The sequence below is a fragment of the Microplitis mediator genome, chromosome 6 (assembly GCF_029852145.1).
Source record: "Microplitis mediator isolate UGA2020A chromosome 6, iyMicMedi2.1, whole genome shotgun sequence".
Classification (NCBI taxonomy): Eukaryota; Metazoa; Arthropoda; class Insecta; order Hymenoptera; family Braconidae; genus Microplitis; species Microplitis mediator.
In genome coordinates, this window is record NC_079974.1 from 478,824 (window position 1) to 490,074 (window position 11,251).

Here is an 11,251-nt window from a genome sequence, read left to right on the forward strand (position 1 = left end):
AATCTCATTTGAACCTCATCTATGTAACACTTATTCTCGTTTTTGCGCTATAGAAGTTCAATGAAAGTTCTACTTCGACTAGCGGAGTGAAGTAGAATAGATTTGAATTTGACCAATGCCAAAAGTCGGCTGTTTATATAGTCGATATATTTATTGTTAAAATATATTTTTACAAAACTATCGAATTCTTTTAAGAATATAAAAATAAATAAATAATAAAGACTACTTTCAATTATACCCCTATAATGGAATTCCGGCAAAGCGAAACAAGCTCATTTTATCCATGAGTTACGTGTATTGAATGAAGAAATATTTCGTTCTCTTCGGTGCTATGTCACGAATCAGCTATTGTCGATACTTGAGCTAAAACGACATAGAAATTCAGGAAAGCAACCCCCGACGCTTCATTTCACGATGGGTGATTACTGATTGCTGTGGAATTTCCTGTGTATAGTAATCTCTGATTATCGATAATCCATTGAAAAACTTATTGGCATTAACGACAACTCACAGAAAATATTTAGTAATGAATAATTTGTTGGTTAGCGATTGTTGATATTCGTTCAAAACTTTTATCAAAAACAGAATTTTTTAATTTTATATCTCAAAAAATTTTGAAACCAATAACTTCCCTTTTTTTAACAATTTTCAATTTTCTTAGCGGGAAGTTCAAAAGCAGATAAGAGGTTTTCTCGATTTTGAGCGCGGAATCAAGTTTTTAGGGCTTGGGAGCCATTTAGACCGTTTCCGTGTTCCGTATGCGATTTTAATGAAATTTCTTGCTGGGATCACGAACGGTCATGCCTAAGTCGAAAGATAATTGTTTCTTACGAATTGAAAAAACAGCATACTAAATCATATATTATCATTATACAAGGCAATTTATGAGCATATATAATATAACGATTCGAAAATCGAATCAAATTGATCGTAACTTTTTAAAGTATTCGTCAATTTTCGAATTATTTGATTCGAATCCGAAAATTTTGAACGCCTTCAAAGTATTCAATTTTTATTTAATGGTGATAAGCATAGTTTTTTTACAGAAACAATTAGTAATTATCTGGTAGTTTCGTGATTAAGTTTTATTTACTTCTGACAAAAATTTGAATTCTTGGAAAAAATATCACAATTTTAAGTCGTTCAACAGAAAATTTTTGAATTATTTGTAAATTTTCGAATGATTCGAGAACTTACGAGTAATTCGTAAAGATTCGAGTAACTCGAATATAATGATTTTGTAAATGGAATAAATATCGAGTACACCAAAAGAAAATTATGGCAGCGGTTCCCATAATTTTGTGAAATTTTTTCCTATACCATCATAGGAATTACGACCATAAATTTTGGGGCGGTTCCTATAATTATAAGAATGTTTCCCATAATTATAGGAATAGTTCCTATAATTATGGGAATGATACCCATAACACTATAGGAATAATTCCTATAATTATAGGAATGGTTCCTATAATTATAGGAATGGTTCCTATAATTATAGGAATGGTTCCTATAATTATAGGAATGGTTCCTATAATTTATAGGAATACTTTCTATAATATTATGGGAATCATTCTTATAATTTATGGGAATGGTTCCTATAATTTATAGGAACCATTCCCATAAATTATAGGAACCATTCCCATAATATTATGGGAATGGTTCCCATAATAGTATGGAAACTATTCCCACAATATTATGGGAATGATTCCCATAATGCAATTAGAATGGTTCGTATACCATTATGGGAATCATTCCCATAATATTATGGAAATAGTTCCCATACTATTATAGGAACCATTCCTATAATATTATGGGAATGGTTCCCATATTATCATGAAAAAATTAATTTAAAGAAGTGTGGTAATCACTTCTACAATACACAGAAATATTATTAAACATAAAAACAAAAATTCAAGCATTGAAAAAAAAATCGTATTTGGCAAAAAAACATTAAAATTTTAACAAGAATTTTTTGTCAGCACAAAACATTCAAGAAAATTCAAATTTTGGGAAATTTCTACACTATTGTGCAAAAAAAAATTTTTATGATATTATAGGGATGGTTCCCATAACATTATGGGAATAGTTCCCATAATATTATAGGAATAGTTCCTCTACCAATATGGGAACCATTTCCATAATAGTATGGGAATGATTCCCATACCTTTATGGGGATGGTTCCCATATATTATGGGAACCATCTTTATAGTAGTATAGGTACTATTCCCATACCATTATGGGAACCATTCCCATAATGCATAGCAAAACCTCCCATAATTTTCTTTCCGTGTAGTTCGATTCGATTCGATACGAATAACCCGTAAGTTCGAACTACAATATATGATCAGAAATGAACCTTTCGTGTATATCACATATACTTACTTTCCGAAAGCATTATTTTAACAATGATTATTTTCAAAAAAGTCATAAATTCGATTACCAAAATCTTTATTAGAAATGATAGTAAATACATTATAGTTTGTTTAATAACCACTAAATAATGAGTTAATGTATGCGTAATTATTTTTTCTATCGAATATTTTCGATACATCGAATTAGAAAAATTCCAGTTTTTCATATAATTTTACCACACTTTAAAAAACATAAGTCCTTGTCATTGTTTGTTATCATCATTGTCATTAATTGAAAATTTACATTTATTGATGAGAGTTTTTAAATCGTCGTTGCTTAAGTAATCAATTATTTTACTAACACAGGGATAAGGTAACTCCAGAATAATATCAAAAGTCGGGTATTCATCAACCTCATCAAGTAATTTTTTTCTCGCAAGGGCTTTTCGAAAACGGCCATCAATAATAATCGAATAATTTGGAAACATCGAATTATAATTTCCACTTCTTAGAGTATTTACAAAATTTTCGTGGTTTAAATACATAATTGATTGATTTAAACTGGCTCTCACAAAATTATAATACGTAATAGTACCACTGATTATCTTATTTTTCATATTTTCAACTTCGTTTTCATATTCATTTTGTTGCTGAAATAAATTTTCGTTTTCACTACTGATTGCGATCAACGCATCGTAATTTTTTTCATTGACATATAAATTTATAATTTTCATCATTGCTATATGATTAGCAAAGTAGCTTTTAATTATTTCAGGAGTATATTCATCTAAGACTTGATAAACTTCTTCATAATCATACGCAGAACTCTCACCTTCGTATGATGAACTACGTACGAGTTCTGGTACTTGTGAATATTCAAAAGGTGTGTAGCCTTTCCTACAGATTGCATTGATATTAGCGCCATTTTTGATGAGACTAACCACAGATTTTTGTCGGCCATATTGATAAGCGAAGTGAAGCGGCGTTCTGCCATCTTGATCTTTAAAATCAACATAAGCACCGAATTGAACAAGAATATCAATGCAGTGGTCAGAATCAAAACGAGCTGCAGTGTGAAGAAGTGGAAGGCCCGATAAGTTACTAATTGAATTAGTATCGACTTCATATCTCAATTTATCTTTAGGATCCAATTCATTGATGTAATCAATAACCAACATAAGTATTTCAGATAAATTACTTTTCACAGCGCTATGCAAAATTGATCGGGCATTGTCACAGTCTAAGTAAAAGTTATCATGGTTAATCAGATACTTGAAAATATTGTAGTATCCACGTTTAGCAGCAATACTAATTGGTGACAAGCCTTTATTATTTTTTATATTGATTTCAGCGCCTCTGCTTAGTAGTAATGTAACGATTTGTAATTGGCAGAAGTTACAGGCTAAGTGTAATGGGGAAAATTCTTCATTTCCATACATTAAGCACATCTTGTTAGCATCAGCTCCGTGATCCAGAAGTGTTTTTACGGTCAGGTAGTGTCCGCCTTTAATAGCAATATGAATAGGATAATATTCAACTACCGTTTCGAAATGAACTACTTGCTTGATGTTAGTGTCGGCTCCTTTGCTTAGGAGTAGCTGCACTAACTGATGATTGCCTTTTTCACAAGCAATGTACAATGATGTCTGTGCTGTGAAATATGAACTGTCAATGTAATTAACATCAACTCCACGAGCTAATAAATTTTCAATGATCGAGTGATGATAGTCTTTTTCGATTGCTTTACACAGAAAGTTTGCACTTTTCAAGGATTCAAAGTCTATGTGGAGACATTTAGTTAAGAGTTTGCCAATAAGTTCAACACAATCTTTATCAAACAAATTAACCAATAGTTTTATATAATTATCATTAGTAATACTAGTGTCTGATATATATTTCACAAATAATTCAAAAATTATTATGTCGTTTCTTTCTATTGCAATGTCCAGTGGGGATTTACCCAACAAATTTAGTTTATTAATATCAGCTTCTTTTTTCAATAACATGTCAACTATGTCATAATAATTTCTATTAATCGCTAAATGAAGTGGAGTGTCGTGCGGTTCTTGGTCAACTCTATTAACTTCAGCATTTTTATTCAATAGAAATATTGCTATTTGTTTACATTTTTTTCTGATCGCAATACGAAGCGGAGTGTATCCATTTAACCATGATGGGTTATGTGATAATCCAAAAAAATTGATTATCTTTTTGACTTTCTTAAAATTTCTTCTAGCGATAGCAATTAATAAATTGTCGTCTGTGTTCTGATTATACGTTTGGTTTTCTGTTATTAATTGAAGAGGATTAGGATCAATTTCTACTTGAGATAAATTTTCCTCAGCAGAAACATTTGGAAGATTATTTGAACTGTTGCTATCGCATTTATTCTCTATTGTTAATACAGTAGGATTAGAAGAATTTTCTATTTTTGTTGAATCGTTTTCCGCAGTAGCCATTGATAAATCATCTGAGTTATTGCATTGATAATCTATTGATTCGAAGGAATTACTAGACCCACAATGATCTGCACTTGGATTTTCGCATTGATTCTCTACTGTCCATCCGAAAGGATTGGACAGCTTTTCGATTTCCATTAGATTTTTTTCAGAATCGGGACTCATTAAATCAACAGCTGTGAGCTCATCGTCACATTGATTGGCAATTATTGATCTAAAAAGATTCGAAGCCCCGTTTACATCTACTGTTGACTCTTCTTCATCAGTAACTTTCGGTTCATCATCTACATTCTGATTTTCAGTTGGATTTTTAACTGCTAGTTCCGAAACACTAGAGCATTTTTCTACTTCAATCAAATTGTTTTTGTCACTAGCAACTGCAGCATTGTGACCCGTACTCGGATTTCCATGTTGATTATCCATTGTTACGATATACCTAATAATAAAAAAATTTATGCCTATACAATAAAAATCACGTGTTACATTACATAAATATTTTTCAAAGATTTTTTGAACTTTCAATTAATTAATTTGTTGTTAGGGGAGACCGGGGCAAGACGGCCCACCTAAGCCGGTTATTATTATTTGTGGCTTTTAACCATCAAGTCGATTTACTCTTGTCTAACTTGAACTCAATTCACCAAAATTTTGGTGAAGCTCCTGAAAAAAAATTTTTTTTTTTTTGGGGCAAGACGGCCCCCTCCGAAAAAAAATGAAAAAAAAATTTTTTTTTTTTAATTGTAAAAAAATTTCCCGCGTAACAAATGTTTATATTTTTCTCTTCAACAACTGTATTTACTTTAATATTACTCGAAATAACCTTTTTTGATATAATACGAGTCATTTTTTCACTTCTGTAGAAAATTGATTATTGGTTTTTTTAACTTTTTCAAATGCTCTATTTTAATCCAAATCCATATAATTAACCAAAAAATGATATTTCTATTAAATTAATCATGACTAGGTTATAATACTATGAAATACATTTTCTTTTAGAATTTTTGAGTGGTTCATTTTGCCCCAAGTTTCACGTATCGGGCTAAAAATGAGTAAATAATCTAAATTTGTGATAATCAAAAGAAAACAAGAAAAAAAATTTTTTGGTTAATTTTTGAGGTGGGCCGTCTTGCCCCGGTCTCCCCTATATCATTTTCCTTTTTATTTAATCTCCTTAGTCCCGAGGCATCATTTTGTTTGCTATTTGAATAATTTTGTATAAGTATACATATATACTTATAGACCTTTTAAGAAACAAAAAAACATATTTTATATTTTTTCTAATTCATAGTTTTGAAAGCCATCTATTTTAAAGCAGTGGCAATAGTTATTTTTATGGTTCAGCAAACATCGGCTAGTAGCGAATGCAGGCAAAATTGTCTCTTATACGGGACCTCAGGATCGAGGAGGTTAAAACTAAATATTTACTCGTTTGATCTTACATCCATCAGAAATTATAACAATAACATTTCATTTTTATTATAAAAAAAAATTTTCACGACAAAATCATTTCAGAATATGTTTAAATTTATTATTTTACTTTTTTATAGTACTTACTATTAATGTAATTGATGATTATAACCTTTTGTCACAACTTCTTATAATCCAAATAAGACGTTTTCTTAAATTATTTAACACATTTTTATTTATACTATTCACATGACATACACAAAAATATGTAGGTTATGGGGTTTAATAACGTTGAACCATATTGTGGTCCCAGTAAAAGAATAGACCTCGAAACTGTCCCCACTACCGAACATTTATGAACTGCGCATGCGTACAGAAAAGTGGGAGAACATTTAACACGTAAGACAATCAGAGTGGGAGTAAAAACCGACGACACCCGAAGTCCAATCTCTTGTTGGGATGACAATATATGTAAGATTCCTATATGATTAGTCTCTATAAGTGAAAGCTGTTCCAATATAATGCGACAGATGTCGTCATGAGTTCTTTCTCTAACGGGCGACTAAGTCCGTTCTGCTCATCTTTTGTGGGCACGGAGTGAAGTAGAGTGTTTCTAATGGAATACCTTGATAGCCAAGTTGGCAGCAGGCTGGTGATAACTTTCTGTAGCAGTTTGTCGCTAGGTTGGCCGCAAGAATTGGCATTTCCATAAGTTGATGGCAACTTTCTGAGAAAGTGGTGGCAAAAGATAGCATTCCATTAGTTGACGGAAAGTTGCCTTCAATTTTCTCACAAAGTTGGTGACAGGTTGCGGCAGTAGATTGTCACCAACTTTCTGGGAAAGTTGGTAACAACTTGTAGTCAACAGTAACAAAAGCTAAAAGTTGTCGTCAACTTGCCGTCAAGTTGGTTGCAATTACTCTACATTAACTTTCTGATGAGAAAGTCTGGCCATCAGGGTATAGGTTTATTAATGTATTTAATTGACAACAAAAAATTGTTTCGTAATTGAAATGTATAAGTGCGAAAGGCGAATACTCATCTATACTCAAAATTTCTTTACTCAAGCACAAAGATGACATCTATACTCAGTGACAACTATATTCAATGACAACTGTACTCCACAAAATTTTTGTAAACATCTCATCTATATTATGTTTACTCAAAGTCCTCTATATTCAAAGACATCTTTACTCAATATCCACAGATAAAAAAGATTGTCAATAATGAAGTAATTCATAGATAAGACTATTCGGAAAGTCGATAACGAAGAAAATTAACAAAGTATTTAAATATTAAATAAAGAAAAATTAATTTTTAAAATAAAAATAAAATGTTTTTATCATTTTTACTTTGAAAACGATTTTAAAAAAATTTTACAAGAGCGTTTTTGTTAAGCTTTTGATTTAATGATAATTAATTAGTTATTTATAATTTCTCATGATGTATTGGTCTGAAATAAATAAAAAAAAAAAGAAATTATTAAAAGGAAAAACAATTTCATAAATAAAATATTATTCATTAAATTAAAAATTTATTCAATATCAAGTCGGTAGTACTTAACATTAACTAGTGATATTTCATAATAAAAAAATCAAAAATTAATTGAGCTGATATATCAAACTTATATAATCAATAACAAATGAAGCACTATAAACTCATTGATTGACGAATATTTAAATTTAAATCATATAAATGCAACCAGGTGTGAAAAAATAATATTCAAAGAAATTATTGTGACTATTAAATTATAAAATAATAGATTTATTTATGGTCGCTGCTTAATTAAGGAAAATTATAAAAAAATATATATGTGACAATAAAGAAGGACTTTACTTACAACAATAGATATAACAGTTGTTTAATGAATAATTTTGACAACATAATTGTACTATATATTTGATAACTTTTCTTAATTTTTGAGGTTTTATTTGATATTTTTATTTTTTTCAAGTTTTATTGATTACATTTTTCATTGGATTGTATAGCATTACTTAGTACGTGCAACTGAAATAAATATTAAATGTGAACAACAAATTTTAATTATTTATGAAGTTTTGTTTTCTATTTTTTATCTTATTATTATTTAATTTGTATTTTAATGTAGATAAAACCTAATATGTCGTGTCAATAATTCCAAAAGGACATATTTTTTTTATACGCCCTTTTGGCTTTAGTCATAAAGTCCAAAAGAGTCTATCAATGTTTTTTTTTGTTATTATCAATCATAGTGTAGACTTATTGTAAAGCGAAAAATCGAAAAAAATACTTTGAATACCAAAAGGGTTTATAATTCAAGTTATTCGCCTTATTGGTTTTAGTCATTAAATTTAAAGCCAAAAAGGCGTATAAATTTTTAATTTGGTTTATTAAATAAATAATTAATACTCGCAGTTACATTAAATATTTTAAGTCTTTATTGATTAAATTTAATTTTTCTTTTTTAAAACAAAGAATCAAAAAGTTTATTTGGGTCAAGAAGCAAAATCAAATTTTTACACATTCGTTATTACTGTCATGAAAATTTTATATCACTTTTAAAATAAAAATAAAAAAATAAATAATTGAACTTATTAATCCTATCATTAAAATTAAAATGTTCATGAAAGTGGTGAAATTTGCGTGGGATTGCTTCTGATGAACAAAATAACTAATTAATTATAATTAAATCAAAAGCTTAACAAAAACGCTCTTGTAAAATTTTTTTTAAAACCGTTTTCAAAGTAAAAATGATAAAAACATTTTATTTTTATTTTAAAAATTAATTTTTCTTTATTTAATATTTAAATACTTTGTTAATTTTCTTCGTTATCGACTTTCCGAATAGTCTTATCTATGAATTACTTCATTATCGACAATCTTTTTTATCTGTGGATATTGAGTGAAGATGTCTTTGAATATAGAGGACTTTGAGTAAACATAATATAGATGAGATGTTTACAAAAATTTAGTGGAGTCCAGTTGTCATTGAATATAGTTGTCACTGAGTATAGATGTCGTCTTTGTGCTTGAGTAAAGAAATTCTGAGTATAGATGAGTATTCGCCGTGCGGAATATATTTTCATTTTAATTACTTTTATAGAGAATTTCCAAGCATGCACAGTAGGCGAATACTCATCTATACTCAAAATTTCTTTACTCAAGCACAAAGACGACATCTATACTCAGTGACGACTATATTTAATGACAACTGTACTCCACTAAATTTTTGTAAACATCTCATCTATATTATGTTTACTCAAAGTCCTCTATATTCAAAGACATCTTTACTCAATATCCACAGATTGAAAAGATTGTCAATAATGAAGTAATTCATAGATAAGACTATTCGGAAAGTCAATAACAAAGAAAATCAAAAAAGTATTTAAATATTAAATAAAGAAAAATTAATTTTTAAAATAAAAGTAAAATGTTTTTATCATTTTTACTTTGAAAACGATATAAAAAAAAAATTTAACAAGAGCGTTTTTGTTAAGCTTTTGATTTAATTATAATTAATTAGTTATTTATAATTTCTCATGATGTATTGGTCTGAAATAAATGAAAAAAAAAAATTATTAAAAGAAAAAACTATTTCAAAAATACATGTAACCTGAAACCATTTGGTCTGGGCGATACTTGCTCATGTAACCTGGAACCATTTATGAGACTTATAAGTCTCAGGTTATAAATTAATTTGGTTTAGTATTTATTTTTAATTTTAACAATTATTGTTTTTTTCTTTTATGTATTAAATGTATAAGATGTACTAAGGATTGATAAGAAAATACTTTGGAGATCAGTTTAGAATAATAGATTTTGAAAAGAGATTCAAAACTGACATGGTTATTGATAATTTTTATAATGGTACCAATTTTATAGTGACTTCGCTATTTTATTCCAAAGAACTAAGATTTCAGAAATAATAGTAAAGTTGAAAGTCTCCCACATTTAAAATTGACTAAAGAATGCATTTCTGTGAGTCACCCCGTGAGAATCACCTACTTTATGGCATGAATATTATCTTAAACTCGACAACACATAAAACTCGAATTTCCATAGTGATTTCGCGATTTTATTCCAAAGTACCAAGATTTCAAAAATAATGGTAAAGTTGTAGGTCTCCCCCAATTGAAATTGACTAAAAAATACATTTCTGTGAGTCACCCCGTGAGAATCACCTACTTTTTGGCATGAATATTATCTTAAACTCGACAACACATAAAACTCGAATTTCCATAGTGATTTCGCGATTTTACTCCAAAGTACCAAGATTTCAAAAATAATGGTAAAGTTGTAGGTCTCCCCCAATTGAAATTGACTAAAAAATACATTTCTGTGAGTCACCCCGTGAGAATCACCTACTTTTTGGCATGAATATTATCTTAAACTCGACAACACATAAAACTCGAATTTCCATCGTGATTTCGCGATTTTATTCCAAAGTACCAAGATTTCAAAAATAATGGTAAAGTTGTAGGTCTCCCCCATTTGAAATTGACTAAAAAATACATTTCTGTGAGTCACCCCGTGAGAATCACCTACTCTTTGGCATGAATATTATCTTAAACTCGACAACACATAAAACTCGAATTTCCATAGTGATTTCGCGATTTTATTCCAAAGTACCAAGATTTCAAAAATAATGGTAAAGTTGTAGGTCTCCCCCAATTGAAATTGACTAAAAAATACATTTCTGTGAGTCACCCCGTGAGAATCACCTACTTTTTGGCATGAATATTATCTTAAACTCGACAACACATAAAACTCGAATTTCCATCGTGATTTCGCGATTTTATTCCAAAGTACCAAGATTTCAAAAATAATGGTAAAGTTGTAGGTCTCCCCCATTTGAAATTGACTAAAAAATACATTTCTGTGAGTCACCCCGTGAGAATCACCTACTCTTTGGCATGAATATTATCTTAAACTCGACAACACATAAAACTCGAATTTCCATAGTGATGTCGCGATTTCATTCCAAAGTACCAAGATTTCAAAAATAATGGTAAAGTTCTAGGTCTCCCCCAATTGAAATTGACTAAAAAATACATT

The 11,251-nt window shown here is 29.4% G+C and overlaps 1 protein-coding gene across 1 annotated transcript; it reads right to left on the minus strand.

Annotated features, from left to right (window-relative positions):
* Positions 1-2,484: 2,484 nt before the first annotated feature.
* Positions 2,485-6,536, minus strand: LOC130669424 (ankyrin-1-like). The gene is made up of 2 exons (XM_057472331.1): positions 6,365-6,536; positions 2,485-5,246 (listed from the first exon to the last, which is right to left on the minus strand). The coding sequence occupies exon 2, from the start codon at positions 5,231-5,233 to the stop codon at positions 2,615-2,617; it is 2,619 nt and encodes an 872-aa protein (XP_057328314.1). The 5' UTR covers positions 5,234-5,246; positions 6,365-6,536; the 3' UTR covers positions 2,485-2,614.
* Between the last annotated feature and the right edge of the window lie 4,715 nt (positions 6,537-11,251).